This window comes from Podarcis melisellensis (genome assembly GCF_964234715.1).
Source record: "Podarcis melisellensis genome assembly, chromosome: 4".
Classification (NCBI taxonomy): Eukaryota; Metazoa; Chordata; class Lepidosauria; order Squamata; family Lacertidae; genus Podarcis; species Podarcis melisellensis.
In genome coordinates this window covers 59,851,956-59,876,526 of record NC_138531.1, presented here as the reverse complement: position 1 = coordinate 59,876,526, position 24,571 = coordinate 59,851,956, and the positions used below count along the sequence as shown (strand labels likewise).

The 24,571-nt window shown below is 39.2% G+C and overlaps 1 protein-coding gene and 1 long non-coding RNA gene across 23 annotated transcripts in view; one reads left to right on the top strand and one right to left on the bottom strand.

Moving 5' to 3' along the window:
* ROBO2 (roundabout guidance receptor 2) overlaps positions 1–24,571 on the bottom strand; it is a 901,420-nt gene that overhangs the window by 18,643 nt on the left and 858,206 nt on the right. For all 22 annotated transcript variants that reach the window (XM_081907838.1, XM_081907823.1, XM_081907827.1 and 19 more), the window contains 3 exons: positions 24,235–24,391; positions 17,621–17,881; positions 10,943–11,157 (listed from right to left, as the gene is read on the bottom strand). In XM_081907838.1, the coding sequence (XP_081763964.1) occupies positions 10,943–11,157; positions 17,621–17,881; positions 24,235–24,391 (633 nt within the window). The remainder of the gene's footprint in view (positions 1–10,942; positions 11,158–17,620; positions 17,882–24,234; positions 24,392–24,571) is intronic.
* Positions 19,809–23,240, top strand: LOC309368119. Its single transcript, XR_014167555.1, has 3 exons — positions 19,809–20,699; positions 21,797–21,968; positions 22,285–23,240. It is a non-coding gene; the product is annotated as an uncharacterized lncRNA (long non-coding RNA).

Genomic DNA, 24,571 nt, shown 5'->3' with positions numbered 1-24,571 from the left:
TCAATTTTGTATTTCTAGAATAGGGAAATTCAGATAAAAATTCATTGCAGTTTTCCCCATCACCATGGATCTCAGCCAATGGAGAAGTTCAGATTTTGTCAGGTTTTTTTAATAAAGGATCTTAAAGTGGACATTTCTTATCTCAGAATTCAAAATAAGAAAAACATGAATGCACTGTATCATACAATTATTACCGGTACCTGCTGTCCTAAACTTAAATTTTTTAACTCTTTACTTGCTGTGGTATTCAACTAAGTTTTACTCAAAGCAAACCCACTGAAACTAATGGTCATATCTTAGTCATGTTCATTTTAATGTGTCTACTCTGAATAAAACTTAGTTGTATACCACCCTTAATCACTACCTTCCATAGGTTAGTGTGGCACGAGTAAGTTTTGTGTGTAGAAAATTCAGGAATGAGGCAAATCCAGTCAAATGGAATCTTTCCCTTTGCATTTTGCTTTTCCAGGTATGAGCACTCTGCTTTCAGGGATATATAAAATGTATAAAAATTCAAGGCCTTAAAGTTTGGAATTAAAATCTCAGCCTCTAGTCTTCAAGGTGAAAAGTTACAGTTCACTCTTGAGATAAGGCTGCAAATGGCACTATTCAAAAATGTTCAAGCTCTGAGGATTTTCAAGTCTCACCACATACTGGGAATTCCTGCTCATTTAGACTTTTAATTGAAGAAATGGAAGATGTAAATAGGGCAGATGTTGGTTTGTTGTTGAAAGTGCTGAGAAAAGCTACATCTGATGACATTCCCTTTTCTACTCCACTACTAAAGGTAAAGGTGCTCTAGTCACTAGTTTATCCAAACTCTAAAACACAGATATTTTCAGCCAGCCCATTGCAACGAGCACAATGATTATAAAAGTTGTTTGGGGCATCTCAGAGTTTCAAACTTCTAGTCTGAAACTAGAAGCACAGGATGCCTACGTGACAATTCAAAACATCCGTGCTATACAAAACCATAGGAAATAGCTTTGGTGCCAATTAGCTTTCCAAAACAATGAAAATAGTTTGCAGTGCTTGAATGGCCAAATCTTTTAGCATCAATGCAGTGGTATGCTATAATAAACAAGTTTCTGCACTCCAAGATACAAGAACAGAAGCTGAAGGAGTCGACAGAGATTTGACAGGCTGAAAGTGGGTTAAGCGCAACAGAGACTGACAATTTGATTCTGCTTGCCAGAGGCACAAATAAAATTGTTACTTTCCAAATTGACTCTGCCTGACATAGACAGATGTAGGTAAGGCAAGATAACAGCTAAGGCAAGCTGGGGGAAAAAATGAAAAAGCCATTTCTTAAAAAGTAAAACTACATAGATTTCTGAACAGAGATCACTACAACAGGCTAGCTGATTATTTGTGTATAGAAATGTTCAGGATAATGATTTAAAACAAGCCTTGCTTCATTTGACTTGGTGACCATCATTTGAAGAAAGAATGTTAACTGTTCAACATACATACTTTAAATGAAAAAAAGGTTTAGGAGTTCTGTAACCAGGACATGTATACTTTAAATGAAAATCAGTTTAGGTGTTTTGTGGGATGTAACCAGAACAACAACAACAACAACTCAGCAAGTAAGGAAATTACCTAAACATGAACTTTGCTTGCTCTTTTTGCTGCAGCATTTCCCACTGGTGAAGACTATGTACACAGATCTCTTACACTAACTGATATTTTGTTGGATCATAGCCTGTTTACAATAATAAGCTGCATATTGAAAACAAGATCTAAATTATAACATGTTGATATTCTGAATTGCTTAAAGGTCGTTATATTGTGTGTATGTCTATATATCTGCAAACACACACACACTCTTTTAATGTATTTCCTTACATATTTTTTTTCAAGGACTGCAGAACGTGATGAATCAGCCAGTGTATGTGTGTGTGTGAATAATATTAACAGCAATGTTGTGAGTTGCTCCACAAGAATGGTGTCATAGCCTTAGTTCAGGGAGGCAACTCATCCTTTCCCAAAATCCCTTGTATGATATAATAATGTGGGATACTACTCGAGGGATGTTACTGGAGAGCAGAACTGTCAAAAACTTTACAGACACAACTAAGTGCACTGTCAAATCAGACTGCACATTTCAGCTCTTTTTAAAGTGTCAGAAATAGGAATTCCATCAGGGCAATCAGAAATGTCCCTGCAGTTTGTGAGAGACAACCCAAAAGAACAGCTTGTTTTTTGTGAGAAGGCCCAAACTGCCTTTGGTGATGGGGATAGTCGCTATTACTGTGAGACAACATTGTTGGGTTGCCCTTATGCAGTACCACAATCCACCAACTAAGGCTGATAGAACCAATACCAGACCATTCTGACCCAGGTTCAGGTGTTTACTATGACATTTAGGTGTAGCGTATTCTAGCAGGACAAAGCATGGCACAACTGTGAACCCATATGGTTCTGTTTTCATAAGATTATAAGATTATTTGGAAGACAGAAATTCAACTGGACAGAGTGGGAAAGAAAGAAGAACTGCAACATTACAGAAAATATGGGAATATTTTCATATGAATATTATATATAAACCAATTTAAAAGAAAATCACTTTAAAATTATACATGGCAGAAAAGATGACAATTAGACTCAGGAATATGACAATAATACAGCATGGCAAATGTTAGAGGTGTCAGCAAACTCATGTAGATGATCTTCATGTCTTGTGCACCTCCAAAATTACTCTTTTTTGAAAAGGAGTAATAGCTATCTATTAAGGAAATAATGGGAAAAGTCTGGTTTTTATATTAAACAGCCATTTGCAGCTTTGCTGGTTTACTTAAGACAAGATCTTGTGATTAATATCCAAGTTTTGAAAATGGACTTAAAAGGGAGTAAGTCTAGAAGTAGTTTAAGCTCAAACTTCAGGTGTTGCGAGACTTCAAATCCCATCAGGCTCAGCCAAGTGTGGCCAATGGATGGGAGTGGTGGGAGCTGTAGTCCAGCTTTAAGCAATAAGCTCTGATTTTCATTGGGTGTTATTGGGTTGTTGTTGCTTTAAAACATACAGAAAACCCTTTCTAACCTGCAGTGACACTATATATATATTTGTAGCTAACCCACACTAACAAGACATCACCAGATGATTGTTTTTAACTGCAGTTTTTAAAATCAGGAATTATTAGGGGAGGCACAACATGCCCGCTCCCAATATTCTCTAGCTTCACTTAAGTCTCTTCCTTCACTCAAAGGCCCTCCAATGATCTGCTTGAGGAGGAATCTGCAAATTATTTCCGAATTTTGTTTTAGGAGGCATCTGTTGACAATATAGGAATGTACATAATGCCTCCTGGAATTTTTTTACAGGCCTGTCAAAACTCTCTTTTTGCCTGCCATCTGTATTAGGACCAGTGCTTTTAAACTTTTCTGTAAATGATCTGAACTAAGGAGTGAGCAGTGTAGTGGAGATGACACCATATAATTCAAGGATTAAAGAATAAGGGATCAGGAGGAGCTTCAAAAGGATCTTTCCAAATGTGTGAATGAGTATTAAATTGCTAAATGAGTTTCAGTGAAAGTGTAAAGTGATGCACCCTGGAGCAAATAAAACTCCCAAAACTCACATATACCGGTACACTGAAAGGGCCTAATTTGGTGGTGACTGACTAGAAAAGATCTTGGAATCATGGTGGATAACTTAATGAAAATTTCAAATAAGTAGCTGTGAAAAAGTGAATTCCATGTCAAGGATTATAAAGAAAGGGATAAATAAAATAAAAGAAATCTGATAATATTACAATGCCTTTACACAAATTACGATGAAGCAGTTATTTGATTACTAAATACAGTTCTGGTTTCTGCAAAAAAAAAATTGTAGAACTGGAAAATGTGCAGAAACAGGCAACCAAAATTATCAAGGAGTTTTAGCAACTGCCCCATCAGAAAAGGTTACAATGTGTTCTTTACTTTGGGCTGGGGGAAGCATCATAACAGATGTTTTTAAAAGTAATTATAGTAAGGATAGAGCAGATTGAAAGACAATTTTCTCCCTCTTCATAATATTAGAACCCAATACCAACCAATAAAGCTGAAGGATAGAAGATGCAACACCAGCCTAGATTGCTTTAAAATGGAGTTAAGACACATTTACGGGGCATAATTGTAGGAACGGGTACAGCCATAATGAATCGTAATGAATGCCTTCAGGATCAGAGGTACTGTACCTCATCAGTCACTAGGGAAATGCAGGAGAGGGCTATTGTGCTCATATCCTATCTGTGGGCATCTGGTTGGCCACTATGGAAACTGGAGTAGATAGGTCTTTGGTCTTATCCAACAGGGCTCTTTTAACGTTCCCTTAAAATTTGAGCACAAGGATGAGCAGCAAATTTGGTTTAAATCTGGCTTTAGGAAACTCCAGATCTAATTTTGTCACAGATCAGCTGTGCCTTTTTCAAACAGGATGAAACAGGCTCCAAGCAGGTGTCCATTTCATACAATACAGCGCACTCTATTTTCCAATAGCTTGTTTGAATTCCCATGCTGTCTGTCAGCTGCAATTTTTTCCTCCTGCTGAAAGCAGCAGTAAGCACTTTATCTAGAACAAAATCCACTATTTGAAAAAGCTGAATTCTCTCTTTATTTTCCATAAAAATTTCAAGGTGCTGAAGCAATCAAAAAGTTATAAATAAAAGAGGAAGTGGGGGCTAGACTCACAAGTTTGTTCCTGGACCTTAGTATTACCAGATGTTTTTTGCAGGTAAAAAAAGAGATGAATGTCATTCTTATTCACATTTAGCATTCTGTTTCTTGAAGCTAACAAGCCCACGAAACAGTAATAGGCATCTATACTGCACTCTTTTAAATACTAGTCTTTTTATTCAGGTGCAGTTATCTTCTAGTGGTTCTACTTGAAAGAATTGATTTTATACACCTCAGCTTCAAATATGAAGACTCTGGCCTTAAATGGATGCTATGTTGCAACAGAATTTATCATGACAGTAAGAAGACATGAAAACCAATGATATGTCTATGATTCTACAAAGCTGGGAACCATATTACATCAGAATACAGGCAGGGTATGTTCATACCTATATTCCGAGAAAGAGACCCATGGGCTGCACTACTGAACATTACTGAAAACCGAACCTCAGAGTTACAACATGTTCTACCATTTCAGAAGGGCATAGATAAATTAGTTGACAGGGTTCATTTGCATTGGTTTTTGTGACCTATTTCTACATAAGAAGTGGGCAACCTTTTTGTTCTTGAGAACCGAGTTATCTGTAATGCGACTGGTCAGTTAGCGAAGTATTTTTAATTGATTTAGGGGGTAGCAACTGCCCCCCCGGGCTACACCCATGAGTGAGGGTGCACATGCAAGCGGTAAGTGGAACAAACACTGGTGATGGAAAAAGCCAAAGATAAAAGTGTTCTGGATGAACTAATCTGGAATGCATATGACCCTGTTTAAATTTTTGCCTTGGCTTCTTCAGATTAGAATTTCCAGTCCTACACGGTCTATGCAGAAATTAGTCCTGCTTGATTTGATGGGTTACTCTCAAATAAGTAGAAAAGTTATTTTTTGTGTGTTTTTGCTTTAAAAAGTACAACGGGTCGATTCTGCTACTTTTCTGGAAAGCAAGTGGAAATAATCCCTTTCTACTTTAGTGTGCTATATAAACACATACACAGCAGAAGCCTGCTTATTTGTTCTCAGAACCCCTCCCTCCCAGCCATAAAACCAGGAAACAAGTAAAACAAAAATTAAAGTATTTTTATCAAATAAAATGTTGCTCCTTCCAATTTTTCAGAAACCACATGGGGTTGAGAGGCAAAAAGCCAGGAAAAATAAGGTGGAAACCAAACTGAAAGGAAGGGACTCTGATGGGATAAGTATGGAACAGCTTCAGGTGGTGTCAAGGGCCACATAAACTGAGGTCCAAGTCAAAGGTTCCCCACCTGTGCTATACTTTCACACATGCACAGTGTACTATTAAGCTGCTGGAATCTAGAGGGAAATAAATCTTACAATCACAAATTATTTTATGGTCCTTCAAATTCTGGCCTTGGTTGCACATGTTTTGCAGTCTCCAAGGTGCTGGATGAAGCTCTTGGTTTTGGATAGACTGAGACTGAAAGCACCTCATAATCTATGGCTGTCATAGGACAGAGGTCTGACAGAGCCCAATGTGAATTATGTTTTATTGAATTCAGTGCTACATACACATGGGGATGTGTGTGTATAAACCTGTAAATTTCAGTTTATCTCAAAATGAATCTATCTTTCATAGAACTTCCACAGCAAAAGAAAGACAAAAAGCTTTATTTTCACTTTAGCGATTGCTGCCCCCCCACTTTGTTTTAATAGCTTAATGCAACTTCAATTTTTGTCTGCGTTTTGCTATTTAATGTGGTAGACATATTTACGAGGTGACAATATGCCATAATTGCAGTCTGAATATTTTAGTGAGTCTTTTATACAATTAGATCCCCAATGTACTATAAAGACACAAAAGACAAATGAAAGAGTAATAGAGCCTTGTATTTAACCCTAGCCCTAGCCACAAGTGACAAGGAAGTACCGGTATGTGCAGGTAAGTGAGCAGGCTGGTGGAAGAAGGAAGGGGTGCTTCACCTGTCATCTACATCCAGCATAGAACCAAGTCTCCTGCCAGAGGAAAAATGCTCCTTCTTCTTTTGGCTCATTTAAAAAGCTGCAGTGATGAGCTTTAGGTTGAAATGCTGCTTATTATCATCATAAACAGGAAGACTCATAAAACAATGCCCACACATAACATTTTCATTCTGCCAGAAATTCTGACTATATCTATGTTAGCAGTGGCCAGATTTTTGTTCTTTCTGTTTTATATCTGGGCCATACTATACTTTAAAATAGACTGGCTCTCCTTTGGTCAAGGATGAATTTTTTAAAAATGGGAAATTGTAGCAGCATAAAAGTTGAAACAAGGACAAACACCTGTTACTTTGGGACTCTTGCCAGACAAGTTGCGGTTAAATTGTGGTATAACATGTTTAGCACTGTTATCTAAAAGACTGCTTGTGGCATCTGTGAAATGTTTTAATGATTTGGCTACGCAAGAGAGTCTACTTCTTAATCACTGCACTGGCATTAGCCACAGGAAGCAATGACATCAGCAATGGTGACAAGGACTGGCACACGTTACCTTTCTTCCCTGCCTTGTCATTGCAATGTCAGTGGCCAAGTAAATGAACCACAATAATGTCCTCTGAAAAATAAATCAGGGTTGCACCTGAAAGTAGTAATATAGAACACACAAGCACATAGCACAAGGGAGGGAAATCTGTCCTTTTAATTATTATTTTTTAAGCATTCATTTTACTGTGCAGGCAGTGTGGCAGACTTCATTTAGTGGAAATAAGGTGTTCATGGCTTAATATGAGCTCTGAGAAGGGGACCTGCTAGATTTTGTATCTCATAAAAATGGTAATGCAACAATTAGCAGGGTCATATTATAAAGCACAGATTTTACTCTAGCTTAATGGATCTAGGGATACACATTCATCAGCAAGGATGGATTTCGCATAAAACGACATGTAAATGAATTGATGACTGATCATAAATTAATTTTAGTGCTGAAGATGTAATGGAGGCACAGCAAGATGCCACTTTATCATAGTATTTTACTGCTCAGCAACATTTGAACAACTACTTAATGTTCTATGTGCATGCTAACAGCTTGAATAAATTTGACAAAATTTTGTGCCTTTCAGCAATATGGAGGAGAGAAAAAGATTGCAGGGAAAGATTGAAATTTCAAACAGAAATAAATTTGGCTAAGTGGCATAAATTCATTTTTCATTAATGTTTATAAATGCTTTGATGATGTTTGCATCTATAAAAAGTGTCAAACTTATATATTGCTTGCATTTTGTTCATTATAATGTTCTGGAAAGGAAACAAGTATATAAAATATAGATTCCACCTTATGTTTAAATGTTTAATTTTAATTGGGATACTGTTATTCATGTATGATAGTCAGTTTAGATCAAGGTCTAATTACCCAGTATTAGTAGTGCCTTTTTTATTCTTGTATTAATCTTTTAGCATATTTCCCAAAGTCTGTTGGCTTCCATGTATGAAACTCCCCATATTTGCTTCCGTAGTAATTACAGCAAAGATTTCATGTTATTGTATCCAGTAGTACAACGTCCACAGAATCTATGTTACATTGTGCTTAATGCATGTCCCAATATGTCTTTATTAAGGGGGAAAAGGATTTTATAAAACTTTTGATACTTAAACTGGATCTCCTATTTACAATGGTCTTAAACAGATCATAAGACAAGGACATAGCCTGCTTCCTCCACAACCCAAAAAACCGTGATGTGGGGGGAAATGGAAGTCCTTCTGCTCAGCAGAGTGGCAGAAGGAATCTTTTTGCCTCCAAAAGAAATTGTTCTTTATGGCCATGGGTTATTAGAATCTTAATGCCCACCTTCAACTTCTTCTCTGGCCTCTGTATCTACACTTCTGAAATATAGGTAGGGAAAAACAGACAGTGATAATCTTTGATCTTAAGGGAAGGGGTTTAGCTTAGAAGTAGAGCACATGCTTTGAGCAGAAATTGTCCCAGGTTCAATCCCTGATATCTCCAAATGGAAATATAGTCCTGTCGTAAACCCCATAGAACCTCTGTTGCCAATATAGGTAATATTGAGCTAGATGGAGGAATGGTTTGATTTGTTTTAAGGCAACTTCCTATGTTCTATTTTGCCTACCATATTCTTCAGCAAATAAATAAATGCTGAACTTTGATGCATTTGAATTATCAGAGACAGAAGGGTCTCTGATCTATTATGTAAATGAATAATCGCAGTGCAATGGAAAAGGAAGCATTCATATACAAGATACAAAAAACAGAAAGTCAAATAAGCTAAATGAAGAAAATGTGTGGGATATTTCTTTGGCAACCAAGACTGGGATATTCTGAGTGTCCTCCTCCATCTTGGACCTGTCAACTTCATACTAATGGTAACAAAGAGAGTTAAGTCTTCTTTCCTAACTTGAACTTCACCCTTTGAAAAGGTGATTCAGAATCATGTTTGCTTTCTTTTATGATCACTACTTCTACCACTAATGAAAAAAAAGACACTGATTATGTTTTCCTACAGAAAGCATAAGGAGGCAGAAAAGGATATATAAGAAGATATGCAAATCCATTTGGTGTTGGCCTAATTTTTTCGCCCCTATCACTTTGTTCCCTAAGGGTTTGGCACAATAACAAAGTATTAGCATTTTAAAAATAATGACGTAGGCAACTGAAGGCTTCAATGAGCAGTGTTGGTTTTTAAAAACCAGAATTTGTAATCAATATACTTGTACATTGCTAGGAAGAAAAGAGCCAGCGACTTATAGAAAAGCAAATATGCAAATCATGCACACGTACACACACATATAAAGACTGACATATTAATACATATAAATGAATAGTATTTTGGTAGCAGGTTTTAAAATATATATTATCACTCTAAGACCTTCGATGGATTGCTACAGGAATGCTTCCCTAGACACATGCAAAAATGCACAGTATTACAGCCAGAAGGAGATTATGCTAAAAATTCCAGCAAATTCAGGTAAAGTGGCTTAACATACTTGTGCACTAATAAGCCAATCTTCCAAATTCAGAGACTTAAACTTGTAACTACAAGTCTTCAGTTGGATCTGGATTTCAAATCACAGCAGTCAAGCTACAGTTCTTAAATCTTAATTAGCTTGGCAAGCAGCCTGGCCCCAGGGCATGGGGAAGGGAAACTGGAAAGTGGGAATAAAGCACCATTTCCCTTAATTCAATGACACAGAGAGGGAGAGAGGGAAATCCGAGGTACTGATGCTTCATTACTGTCATATTCCCACTCTAACTGGAATCTGCAATGTGTTTTCATAGCTGCAGTGTTTAGATAAGGGCATAAAAAACCCAAACTCAAAACAACTTGCAAGGCACACAGAAGGAAGGCAAGTATTAAAAGACGCTGCATTAATCTGTCTTCAGCGAACAGAAATTTCATGAAGATATATTCAGAAATTAGTACTGTCCCATAAAGATCAACAACTGAAGAGATGTGCAATATTTTTAATGAGCTATATAGACCATGCATGCTTGGGCTTCAATACACCTCAGTCAACCTAGATACAGTACGTTAAGTGCAGGTCCAACATCAGTTGAAATGAAAGTCTGCTGAAGCCTAGAATGAGGTCATGCTATCCATGTAAGAACAGCACTTTCTCGCAAAACGGAATGTCTATCTTCTACCAACAGCAGTTTTATTATCAATTCAGGCTGGGCAAGCTTAGTTTTTTCCAGGTTGGACTTTGATTATTCTAGCTGTAATATCTCCAGACATGTGAGGAATAAGAAAGAGTCAAGCAAAAGATGTTCAATTAATTAAATGGGATTTGGCTGAAAGGGAAGAATGATTAAATATGTAGTGGGCACAAAATAAAGGTGTCACCACATAGCTGTTCTTTCATACTACAACTTGTTCTGAGGTTATTCAGAAAAAAACATCTTCTGACATTCATCACTTTTACAAAGCCCCAAAATAAAAAAAAAACCATAGAAACCTTTTATAGATGTCAGCTTCTCATGTTGTTCCTGAGATACAAAATATATTTTTTAGTCTAGCTGCTTTTGCTCTACCCCCCGCTCCACCATACATGTAATAAACTTGCTTTCCCAGTAAAGTTAACTTTCTATGAAAGCTGGGATATAATTGATTTTTCTTTCATGTTTTTAAAGCATTTTAAAATTCATGAATTTTCTTATCATTTGCAGCAAAGCAAAAGCATTTTCAAATCCTTTAACAGTTGTGAGCAATATGAACACAACTTTTTTAAATGCCACAGAAATAGAGCAGAATAGAATACCCTTAAACATTATTTTATTTAGAACACATTTTACATCTTTACTAAGCCGGTTCATTCTTAATTTTGTTTGCCTACCTGTCACTGAGCTGTCTAGATTGTCCATGCTAGAGCCTGGAGTATGCTCTAGTCCTCTCAGTGGTCTTGTGATTTCTAAAGCTTCTTCAATATCATCCTCATCCTCATCTTCATCCTCTGGAATATCTGTTTCCAAATCTGATATTAGAGATCCAGACACATATCCTAATGGTGGAAGTGGAGTCTGGGGTGGCTGAGTATTGCTTTGAATGTGCCTAGAGCAAAAGGAAGAAGGCAAAAGGGGAAAGCACTTTAAAAAGCTAGAAACATGATCCAGCCATAAGCCATATACTGCACTTTGCTGGGAATAAGTCTCATTTAACTCAGTGGGACTTAAGAGGTTTTAGGGGAGGGGTAGTACCTCTGGTGGGGAACACGCCACGCTCCTTCTGGAGTAGTTTGCTCACCTTTGGTCCCCACCCTGCACGCAACTCTCACCCGTGGTTCCTAGAAGCTGCCAGCCTGTGGCAGCAGCCAAATCCCAAGAAGGACTTTAACTGGCTGGCTAAACCAGGTGAGGGTAGCTAATGGGCCTCAAACCTTTGGTGAGTTAGGGACTTGCATATGAAGGCTCCAGTGGACTGAGCAGACAAGACCAGTAATGGGTTAAATGGTCAAGAAGGTGGTTTCTGCATGTGCTGTGGAGGGAAGTGAGGGGCAGATGGGGCTCATTAATCTCAGAAGGAGAAGGAAAACTATTGACTCTAATCCTTGCAGGATATCTTCAGGAGAAGAAAAGGCAAAGGAGTAAACTCTCCACAAATTTGGAGTGGATTTGAATGGTGCCTTGTATGCCTCCTTCAGCAACTTCTGCGGCCAAGCTGGTGCCCTGCTTTCCTTTGGACATAAGTGAGGGTTTTTTTTTGCCATTTAAATAGTCCAGGACTTCCATACATACTGTCCAGGCTTGTGCCCCAGGGAGGACACTTCAGTGCTGGTAACGCAGTAATTTGACTTCACCCCTGGAGACACACTCCATTGTTTCTTGAGACAGACAGATGCCAAAAACAGAATAGGATTAAGCTGTTGAAACTCCATTTATAACAAATAGTGAGATTTAGGGTGATGTACTTAACATTTCCACTGAAATATCTCAGATTTCTATGTGCTTTTGCAGTCCTTTAGCCCATCATGATCACCACAAATAAGAAATACAGGGCGAGTCTTTTAAAAGAGGACTCACCCTGTAGAAGCAGAAGCGGGGGAAATGTTTCTGAATAATTTGTGGGTAGCCCTAAAACAACTTCACTCACATGACTATTTCCACATTGTATAACCCATTGTTACCATAGATTCCACACTATTGTATGCCAACTGGTACAAAACATGAGGAAACTGCAACAGTGGATTTATCTTTAAAATGATGCTAGGGTCATGAATGAATAAGTACTATGGAAGAGGCCATTCCAAAGATATCAAAGAGCTAATCTCTAATATATGTTAGATATATTAGGCTAGAAATTTCAAGCCAGATATATAGTCCAGAATTCATATCATTTGAGATTTTATCTGACCTTATTCTTACTGGAATGCAAGAAATGACTACTGTATTTTTCGCCCTATAGGATGCACTTTCCCCCCTCCAAAAATGAAGGGGAAATGTGTGTGCGTCCTATGGGGCGAATGCAGGCTTTCGCTGAAGCCTGGAGAGCGAGAGTCGTCGGTGCGCACCGACCCCTCTCGCTCTCCAGGCTTCAGGAAGCTATCCGCAAGCCTTGCACGCCCGGCGGGAGTTCCGGAGGACACCCCGTGATTCGCGCAGATGTCGGGCTTCCCCTGCCCCAGCCCCGTGCCTGGGGGGGGGGGAATACATTTCCCCCCCCTTTATTTCCCCCCCAAAACTAGGTGCACCCTATGGGCCAGTGTGCCCTATAGGGCGAAAAATACGGTACTTAAACAAATCAAACATTTATATATCAAGTTTGTGTTAGTTATCTTTAAGTAGTTGGCACATATAGTAGCTTAATTACTGGACTAAAAAAGGTAAAGGTAAAGGGAACCCTGACCATTAGGTCCAGTCGTGACCGACTCTGGGGTTGCAGTGCTCATCTCGCTTTATTGGCCGTACTGCTTCCCGGTCATGTGGTCAGCATGGCTAAGCCACTTCTGGCGAACCAGAGCAGTTCACGGAAACACTGTTTACCTTCTTCCTTCTCCTCCTCCTGCTGCTGCGAGGTTGAGGCAAACACTGAGAGAGCTTGCCTAGACTTCACACAAATTCCCCAGATACAATGCAATATGATAGCTAGGTACTTCTTTCTTAAGGGCTAAACAGGAGTCAGAGTAGTGACAGCTACGGCAGATTATGCACCAATTCAGGTTGAATTGCCTTGTTGGCACTTTGTGATAAATAAGTGGGTTTTGGGTTGCAGTTTGGGCACTCGGTCTCTAAAAGGTTCGCCATCACTGGGCTAGATCAAAGATGGTTATGTTGTAATTAGGTTCCTGTTTAGAAGCTGCATAGCTTCCTAGGATGAAGAAGTCATTTGTGCATAAGGTTATCTCTAGGTCAAACTTCATACTGGATTTTACACAAGATACCCAGGGGGAAATATATATATATTTCTACACTAATTTCTCCTTAATGACATATTTTTAAAACAATCTATATTGCATGCATTCATATACAGAACCCCTGATAAAATATTCAAGCCCATTCACTGGGAAATATCGTTGCTATTTCTTAAGGTGCTGGAATTTTTATTTTTATTTTGCCTGTTAGCCTTTTGAAAATTATGAGTATCATTGCATTTTGTTATGGTCATTTAAGAGTACTGTATCGGCACATCGTCAGTTTATCAGATACAGCTAACTGATACAATTTATCCAATACTGAGTGTGTAATTCCCCATCTTAAAAGCACAGATTACATAATGAGATTCATGATGTTAACTGACACCCAAAGTTGCACCTGCAGTTTGTATGCCACCACAGGAAGCGTAACAGCTGCAAGGTACAGACTGAAAGCATGCCAGGGCATGCATCTGTGTCCTGCCTGGCACAATTATACATTTAACCTAGACCTGAATTAGCTGATGCCTGGGCTTCTGGCTTGTTACATAAACAAGCTATATCCCATGGAGGAGGTGGCCTAAGCACCCTGTTGATTGGCTGCAGCTTGCAAACGAGGTTGGAGTATTGAAAATTGTCCAAGGAAAACAGCTGGCTTTGGCATTGGCAGAAAATTCATACAAGCCTCTTTGACCTATAATAACTCTTTCGGTGTAAGTTGTGGCCTTTGTATGTCAGGAAACATTCACTGGCACTATGCCATTTAGCAACTTTATGTCACTTAACAGCACATGGTTTCTTGTCCTGCTGAAGTTTTATTTTACTTTTAAAATAATATTTCTACAAGTTAAGATGTACAAAAAGCCTGTGACATTCTATTCTATAGTTCGAGTCGGTTTTGCTCTGTTTTTCAGTTCCCAAACAGCCTCTCTGATATAGGTGAACTATTTTGGTATCTTCTTCTCCCTTTGAATACCAAACCAGAATTTGGATTTATGCTATGAATATTTTTAAGCAACTGCTTCCATAATCTCTTTTACTCAAATATAGCAGAATTGGGAGGTTATACTTGTCAGTCCTTCAGCTTTCCCAGAATGCGATCTGAAAGTTTTAATTCTACAGTTTCTTTACTAATACAACCTGAAAGAAACATTAGGACTTTCCTCAAGAATAAGAATGATATCCAATTGTGACTGATTTCAAAAAGCTTAAAGGAGTACTGGGTGAGATCCCGTGGTCAGAAATACTCAAAGAGAAGGAAGTCTAAGATGGTGGGAGTTTCCTAACAGTGAAATATTGAAGACACAAATGCAGACAGAACCACCAAGAAAGAAAAGTGGGAGGCATCTAAAGAAACCAGTGTGCCTGCAAGAGGAAATTTAAAGAGGAGCTGAGATGTAAGAAGAGCATGTATAAGAAATGGAAGAAAGGACAAATCACAAAGTAGCCAACAGCCGGATGACAAGAGAGAAGGCAGAACGGCTTCACACCTACTTTGCCATTGTCTTCACCCAAAAGGAAAGCGGTGCACAACCTGGTGAACACAGAATAAATGATGCAAGGAGGGAGTTGCAGCCTGCTAGGAAAATAGGTGGTAAGGGAACACCTAGTTACTTTAAGTGAACTCAAATCTCCAGCACCTGATGAGCTGCATACAAGGGTACTAAAGGAGCTTGCAGATGTCGTATCAGAAACTCTGTCTATAATCTTTTAGAATTCTGGGAGAACAGGTGAGGTCCCTGCAGACTGGAGGCGGGCATATGATGTTCCCATCTTCAAAAAAGAATTATCCAAGTACCAACCAGCCAGCTTGACAACAATTCCAAGAACAGGTCTAGAATAGATAATGGTTGGTCTGTGATCACTTAGAAAATGATGCTGTGATTACTAAAATCCAGCATGGGTTTCTCAAAAACAAATAATGACAGATGAATCTCATTTCTTTCTTTTTCTTTCTTTGAGATAGCATTAGAAGCTCGGTGGATCATTGGAATGTTGTGGACATAGTATTCCTTGATTTCAATGTGGGTAAATTTGTTTAGTGGCATTGTGGTGTTTATGCTTCTAACTGACAGTCCCCCATGAAATTATTGTGGAGAAGCTGGTAAAATGTGCGCTGGACAAGTTAACTGTTAGGTGGATTCGTAGCTGGTTGATTGACCAAACCCAAAGAGTGCTCACTAATGGTATCTCATCATCCTGGGAAAAAGTGACAAGTGGGGTGCCGCAGGGTTCTATTCTGAGACCATTGTTGTTCAACATCTTTATAAATGAATTGGATGGTGGAATTGAGGGGATGCTCATCCAATTTTCAGATGACACCAAACTGGGAGGGGTAGCTAGTACCACAAAATACAGAATCAGGATTCAAGATGATCTGAAGTGATTGGAGGACTGGGCCCAAACTATCAAAATGAATTTCAGCAGGGACTAATGTCAGGTTCTACATTTAGGCAGGAAGAACAACCTGAACAAATATAAGAAGGGGAACACCTGGCTTGCCAGTAGTACATGTGAAAAAGCTCTAGCGGTCTTAGTGGACCACAAGCTTAGCATTTGTCAACAGTGTGATGCAGCAGCAAAAGAAAAGAAAAAGCTAATTCTTTTCTAGGCTGCATGAACAGAAGTCTAGAGTCTCAATCAAGAGAAGTACAGTGGTACCTCGGGTTAAGTACTTAATTTGTTCCGGAGGTCCGTTCTTAACCTGAAGCACCACTTTAGCTAATGGGGCCTCCTGTTGCTGCTGCGCTGCTGCCACACGTTTTCTATTCTCATCCTGAAGCAAAGTTCTTAACTCGAGGTACTATTTCTGGGTTAGTGGAGTCTGTAACCTAAAGCGTATGTAACCTGAGGTACCACTGTAATAGGCCCGCTCTACTCTGCCTTGTAAAGAGGAGAATGAGATGAGATATGATCGTCATCCTCAAATATTTAAAGGGCTGTCACAAGGAAGATGTACCAGGCTTGTTTTCTTCTGCTCTTGAGGCTAGGACCCAAACCAATGGCTTCAAGTTGCAAGAAAGGAGATTCCAACTAAAGACCAGGAAGGACTTTTTGATAGTAAGAGCTGTCTGACCATGGAATGGACTCCCTTGGAAGGTGGTGGACTCCTTTTTCTTGGAGGTTGGATGGCCATCTGTCATGAATGCTTTAGTTGAGATTAAGGGCCTGAATAGCGCAGTTGGTTAGAGTGTGGTGCTGATAACACCAAAGTTGCAGGTTCAATCCCCGTTTGAGACAGTTGCATATTCCTGTATTGCAGTGAGTTGGATTTAGATGATCCTCAGGTTCCAACTCTACAATTCTATGATTCTATGAATGGACTTCCACTGGAGCAATGAGACCCCATTCCTCTCCTTTCGGATGCAGCCCCCCTGCATGCTATCCAAATCTGCTCCAGAGGGCTGGGGGGACATTCTAGGACAGATGTAGAAGGTTACATCAGGGAGAGAGATAAGGAATGCCTATTCAAATGACACTGCATTTCACCCAATGACTTGTGGACTTTGATGGTTGTTTTTCATCAGTCAAGATAACTTGATGTTATAACATTCAGAAAATGGGTGTGTTTTACTGTATGGGTACAGAAGTCTTCATTAAATTACAAGTTCCAAAAAGTACAACTTATGGTATAACAGTGCTTAGGTTCACAGCTTGTATAAGATAATTATTTTGAAGAAAAAAGATCCTCTGTGTGTGTTTTAAAAAGAAGCTAACTGAGCTAATCTTAAACTATTCCATGCATTTTTAACACATGGTCTAGGAATGAATTTAGTAAAATATATCTCTGTTGATAACTATTCTAAAAAATACAGATTTTAAATGCCTCCATAGTTATCAATATCCAAGGAATGTTCATGGGTTCAAAATCCAGCAATGTGACATGCAAACTCTTTCCCATCAGGCTGCAAAGGAGTCAGAATCTACATCTGACAAAATCTTTTTGTTAATTAGTTACTTAAGGCACAGGCAGATCCTTCAAGATGAGAATTACGTTCTCAAGTGATGTGGCTTCTGATGTTTTTCATTTCCCAAATAGTATCTGGGTCTGCCACATTTACCATGTTTGCTTTGTATCTGTGAGGACAGCATATGAGAACCTGCCAAAAAGAAAGAAAGAAAAGAGACTTTGAAAGACAGCAGTGGCTTTGTATCTGCCACATTTACCATGTTTGCTTTGCTATATCAAACTGATAGGCCCTGGTAAGTTCATCAAGATGGGCTTGAAGCATAGGTTGCATCTCCTCCCGTGGAGAGGGTGTGAGCGTGGCAGTGGACTGCTGCCCAAAGGAGATTGCCGGGGAAGAGGCCACTCCTCGAACAGGAGGTGTAGGAACTCTATCATCTTCCTCTTCAAGCTCATCTTCCATTCCCTGATGCAAATATGTCTGGACTGGTAAAGGTGGGCACCAACCATCACTGTCATACCTAGAATAGAAATGGTTTAGGTTCAGGCTAGATATAATTCATTGAAATAATGATACTGTATATTATACTGTATGCACAATGGGGAATCTATTTTGTGTTATGAAAACAACAACTAAGAAACTTGAATAACCTAAATAATAACTGACTCCATAAAACCAGGCACAGAATCCCCATTTATTTCAGCAAAGCTAACACTTAATTTCACTCTTTATCTTTTTGATATGATAAAGGGCAAAAAGGGCCCAACCAACAGTGATACCGAATAAAATCTATGTTAATCTCATTTCTAAATGAAGCAATTTTTTTCAAGAGCAAAAGAGTAAAACAAAACAAAGAACATGTCATTTTCAGTACCAGTTATTATATATTATGTTGGTATTCCAAAAATCTCTAAAGTTAAATCTGTGCAATGTGGATAAAAGGATACAAGAGGGCTGATCAGATCTGATCAGTCCATCAGTTTCCCTGTTTCTGGCACACTAATTTGAAAGCAAGTTCCACGGAATACATGGGACTCAATTCTAAGTAGATGTGCAGCTTTGGGTTGCAATCATGAAAAGGTTTGTTATAACAAAACACTCGGAATTCTACTGTGCAATCAGTTACCAAGCCTTATGCAATAGTTTTCCACAGAAAATCTATCTGCTTCTTTTTTTTAATTGATACAGCAAAAAAAGAAAAGAAAAAGAAAACACAGATACAGAATTACACACAAGAATAACAATTAACACAAAATTTTCTTAACAAACAATAAAACGTAAGTTGGTCTTAACACTATAGACCCGACCTCCCGTCTATTCCTTATTTCAATTTCATATTACTTATTGCCAATACACTCTTTTATCATAATTTAACTTTTTCTTAATATATCTTAACTCTTATGCCTAACTTGCAACTATTGCTGCAACAGAGTTTAAACTACTGTAATTATATTTCATATATTCTTTGAAAACCTCCCATTTTGAAACAAATTCCTGTTTTGGTTTATTCTTTATTTTTTCTGATAGACCATCTAATTCAGCATATTCTGTCAGCTTTTGGAGCCATTCATATACTCTTCCATTTTGCCGCAATGAGAACTCTTGCTGCCGCCGTAGCGTATAAAAAAATACCCTTCATTTTTTGTGGAATATCCAAATCTGTACCTCCCAGGAGATAGGCCTCTGGTTTTTTCTTAAAAGGGATCTTTAGCATTTTTTTCTTAAAAGGGATCTTTAGCATTTTTTTCTTAAAAGGGATCTTTAGCATTTTTTTCCAGTTCTGAGTGAATACTCTCTCAGAATACCTGTATTTTCTTACATAACCACCATATATGGTAGAATCTCCAGCATCTCCAGCAATTACTTGGCACATTTTTATACATTTTTGAAAGTTTCCAGGGTGTTAAGTACCATTGGTGTTGCATTTTTAGAAAGTTCTCTCTAATTGTATAACAATTTGTGTATTTCCAATTGTTCTTCCACAAATTTTCCCATTGGGACATAGTTATTGAATGGCCAAAGTCTTGTGACCACCTCACCAGTGACCATGGCCACTGTTACCTCCTCCTCCTTTACTTTCCAGTCAAGGAGGAGTTGGTAGGTTGTGGAAAGAGTTTTTCCTTTAGAATTTACAAGATCAGATTCAAATCAGGAAATTTCTGTTGAGAACCCCTTTTGTTTATCAGATTCAAAATTTTCAAATATCTGGTGGTATTGGTCTGAGATGTATTCTCTTATTTCCTCAAAGCTTTTTAATTTTAGTTGGCTATCACTGTCTCTTAAAAGTGTTTTATATGTTGGCCAACTTTCCTGGGTATTTTTCCTTTTTACAGCTGTGGCTTCTATTGGAGAAGTCCACCACAGGACTTTAGGCTCCATCAGATCTTTATAGTATTCCCATACTGCAAAGAGTGACTTTCTAATTCAAGTCATATGAAAGAAGATTCTGACTAAACATCAGGAAGAACTTTCTGACAGTAAGAGCTGTTCAACAGTGAAACAGACTCCCTTGGGAGGTTGTGGACTTTTCTTCCTTGGAGGTTTTTACGCAGTGGTTGGATGGCCATCTGCCATGGATGCTTTAGTTGACATTCCTGCATTGCAGAGGTTTGGACTAGATTATCCTCAGGGTCCCTTCCAACTCTAAGATTCTGTTATTCTATTTGAGGAGGTGGGAAGCTGCAGTAACAAATTACTGTCATTTTTGTCCTTACTGCTCCCTTCCAAAGTGTCTCCACCATCATTACTTTGCTTTACTGCCAGCCTTGATCCTCAAACTCTTCTTAGTTATTGAAGGGAATGGGGAAGAGAGTTTTCATTTCTACAAATCGTTCTTTAGGTAAAGGGATTTCCATGATAATGAAATATAAGGATATTAAATTGTCTTTTTTCAAGAGAGCAACCATAAAACCTTTTGCTTCTATCTGCAAATCCTTTTGTTTTTAAATAAAACATTGGCTGATTTGGTTAGCAAACAAAGCAGACAATGCATTCCATAACTTATTTTTAGTGATCTTCATTACAGTTTGGAAACCCCACGTTTAGGAGTAACAGAAGCATAATGGTGACGCAACAAGCAGGCAGTAGTATCAGGTGGAATGAAAGGAAGGCATTACTGGTGACAACCCTTAAGCTGTTGTGGCTACTGAAAGGGATGTAGCAGAAAGACCAAATTGTACTTTGTGGTGCTTAATACTTCTGGCCTTCCCATTTCTTCTCAGGGTCAGGCACTGGCATCTAAATGCTCTGTTCACACTGTGACCAGGAAGTAGCAGCCAGCTGAAAGGTCTTGCAGTAAGGGGCTGTCTGCCTCTCCCACTTACCTGCTTGTTACACAGGTATTCTTTTAATAGTCACATATTACTTGCATATATTAACTCTTTCCCTCATATTTAAAAGTCAGTGGAATAAAATGGAAAAGCTTCATTCTTCCTGTGCAAACTTTCCTTATTTTTTTCCTATAAGGCACTTGCCTTTTCAAATTTAGCTTTCTTCTTCTAACAATGCACTTTCTGGGGCAGGGAGAACTGTGCTCATTATCACTGCAATATTATAAATAACTGGAAAGTGTAATTGAAAGACAAACATAGTAAAAGCTATGGCTGAGCTGTGTGAATCTTGAAAGTATGCTGTCAGCATCACTGATTACTTAGCTTTAAATAACCAGTGTTGTCTTGGTGACAAATAAAATTCTCCCCGCCAAATAATAGATACTATACACAACTGAGAAGCCAAGACCTGTGTCACAAAGGTTTCTCTACAGATAATGCATCAATTTACCTGCCTTATTTATCATTGTGGTGTCTTTAAAATATATGGGAGTTATTTGTCTTTTATTGCACAATTATCTGAGCTGAGAACAGCAAATACATTAAAGTGCAGATATCGTTATTGAGGGTGGGGGGGGGAAGAGAGGATAATTATTAATCAGTACCACTTGAAGCAAAGTGTCTTTCTTTGTGGGTAGATCAAGTGCCCTCTTGAACAAAACATTTTAAAGGCAAATAGGAATCCTGTTAGTAGAGTATTTTGGGGTGAAACAGATTCTCTAGAATCATTTTAATCAGCATTTAGGCCTGGCTACAGCACTGTGATTGCTTTGTGACCCTGAATAACTGATAACCTGTGCTGCGGGAAAGACAAGGTATGTGTACCTGTTACTTGACAAATTTTTGGCTTTCAATACCATTGACAATGGTTAACTTCTGGAGAAGGAAGCCGGGTTGGCAGTTGGTAGGAGCTGCTTTGTGGTGGTTCCACTTTTATCTACTGTTTGATAGATGTTGCTTGGTTTTGTGGAGTCTAGTGTTCCATCTCGCCAAGCAAGCTGTTTTAACATCTGCATGAAGCTGCTGAGTTGCATCATCTGGAGTTTTGGAGTGCACTGTTTTTCATATGCTGATGACATTTACCTTTATTTTTTCCCCCTCTACAGCTCAAGCAGATGTAGCAGTGAATGTACTGACACCAGTGTATGCCCTTGAAAATGGACTGGATGGGAGTCAGTAAACTGAAGTTTAATCCAGACAAGACTGAGACACTGTTTGGGAGACACTGAATGGGATGCATTCTGCTCTCGATGGGTCACACTCCCCTTGAAGGAGCAGGTGTGCAGTTTGGGGGAACTCTTTGATCTAATATTGTCACTGGAGACCCTGACACTCCATGGTATCAAATACATCCTACCAACATCTGCTGGTAGCCCAGCTGCAACTTTATAGGTATAGCTTTGCTTCAGTTGCCTATGCTCTGGGCTCCTAGGCTGGATTATTGGGACGGGGGAAGGGGCTTTGGTTTTCACCACTTTAAAAAGAAAACAACTTCTTCAAAGTTCAAGGTTCTTCCAAGTAGCCCTATTTTGGTCAACCAGCCAACTTACTTAGCTGCTAGTATGTATGATTATTGTTTTTTGATTCCTTTCAGGAACACTTTAGGCAAAAAAAGACAAGAAGTGAACCCATTCACAGTCATCAAGACTGTAACACACAGCTGCTGCTGCTGCTGCTGCTGCTGCTGCTGCTGCTGCTGCTGCTGCTGCTGCTGCTGGGATGTTGCATTATACAGGGACACAGCATTTTCTACACTGACTGCCAGCAGCTCTCCAGAATTTCAGACAGAAATCCTTTCACAAGTTTTATTGGAGATGCCTGGGATTGAACCAAGAAACTTTTGCATACAAACCATGTGCTCCAACAGAGCTATGGTTCTTTCATTAAATGTGTATGAATAAGTATGATGATTAGTGGACTGGGAATATTCTGTGTTAACTGAGCTGAGAATGTGTGGTGTTCTAGCACAGGAAATTTATAACGAACTATTGTTTCAAATAACACACCCATATTTATAGATCCTTTCTGTAAAATTTAAATTCTACTGGGGTTTATTTTCACAAGTTCAAGAACAAAATGACGCTGAATTACTGCCAAAAAGATGTCCCTGGCATCTCTTGCAAAACAAGCACTAAGGATAAGTTGAGTTACACAGATTTTCAAAAGAAAAATATTTCTCTCTGTATCTGAATACACATGGATTTTCTACAGAAAATCTCTGTGAACACACAAAGACATACAATGCATACCCCATATCAATTACAACTAGTTTAATGCTGGCACAAGCCCATATCAAACAACAACAAAAATATTTTCCCCACCCCAAAAGCTAAAATTGCTTAGCTTTTGAAAATTTCAAGGATGTGGACTATCTATTAGGAACTATGGTGAGAGCATAAAGAGAGGAGGCTGGATCACAGATATGCTTTGTCCAAGCTACTAGACTTTGCTAATAGAAAACTATAGGCAGAAAGTTAACCCCAAGCCAATGGACAATATTTGGCCAAGGTTCTTTTGTCCTCCCCCCTGTACTGCAATAATGTGGCTGCTGTATTAAAAGGTAAAGGTACCCCTGCCCGTACAGGCCAGTCTTGACAGACTCTAGGGTTGTGCGCTCATCTCACTCTAGAGGCCGGGAGCCAGCGCTGTCCGCAGACACTTCCGGGTCACGTGGCCAGCGTGACAAGCTGCATCTGGCGAGCCAGCGCAGCACATGGAACGCCGTTTACCTTCCCGCTGGTAAGCGGTCCCTATTTATCTACTTGCACCCGGGGGTGCTTTCGAACTGCTAGGTTGGCAGGTGCTGGGACCGAACGACGGGAGCGCACCCGGCTGCGGGGATTCGAACCGCCGACCATGCGATCGGCAAGTCCTAGGCGCTGAGGTTTTACCCACATCACCACCCGCGTCCCGGCTGCTGTATTAGCAATTTTCAAATAGCCAAGCAAGATATGGTGCTGCTGAGTCCCATTGGAGATTATTGCATTGTTTTCACTAGAGTATAGTGAAGGGACAGTGGCAGTGTTCCTCGCAGTGTACGGCCCACCATCCAGTGTAGTATGGATGTCTGAGATGGAACCTTAACACATGAGGGCAGGTCAGCTGCACAATAGTGGGGGGAGGCCAGGGGCACAGCCCTGCCCCACTGCCCCTTCCTGCATTGTCCTTCATGTAAGCAATGCATGAAGGGGCCTTTAAACTTTGGAAAACTAGGAGGGATTCAAACAACTATATAGTATGAAACAGGAATGTCCAAAATTTACTGCCATAAACACATTGTATTGCAGGCCCATTGAAGATTGCATTATCTTACTATTGGCAACAGTGTGTACATGTGAGGGTGCATTAAACAATTGTATTATGAAGCTGTTTGCTGAGCTACACCTAAAAGGCCTTCTGCTCCACACATATTAGTCCCCTCATATCCAAACACCAGACTCTGATTGGGGTAAAAGGCCTTACACACATTACACACCACAGCTGTGAGATATTGCGTTCCACTACATTCAAAATGGTCCTTCCCCCTCAAAAAAAGATACCTTACCCTCCTTCTTGCTGATCCACACCGTAGTGTTCTAGTTCTGTGCCTGGAAGAGGCTGTATTGGAGGGGGTGGGAGTGGAACGTTGGCCCAGTTAGACCCATTATTTTTCTGAGGTTTGGAAGTATTTTTGTTTTTCTTTTTCTTCCCTCCTTTCCCACCTGAAATCAAGAAACATTACAGAAGTATGAAGAAACAAACTTGACTATTTATATTTCCTGAAAGAGCTCTGATTCCAGATGGTACACTCAAAAAAAGAAAAAGAAAAAAAGAAGGGAGAAGAGAGGAGTATTTTTATCTTAGCAACATCAGCAGCAACATGTTATAGTTGTCATAAGGTT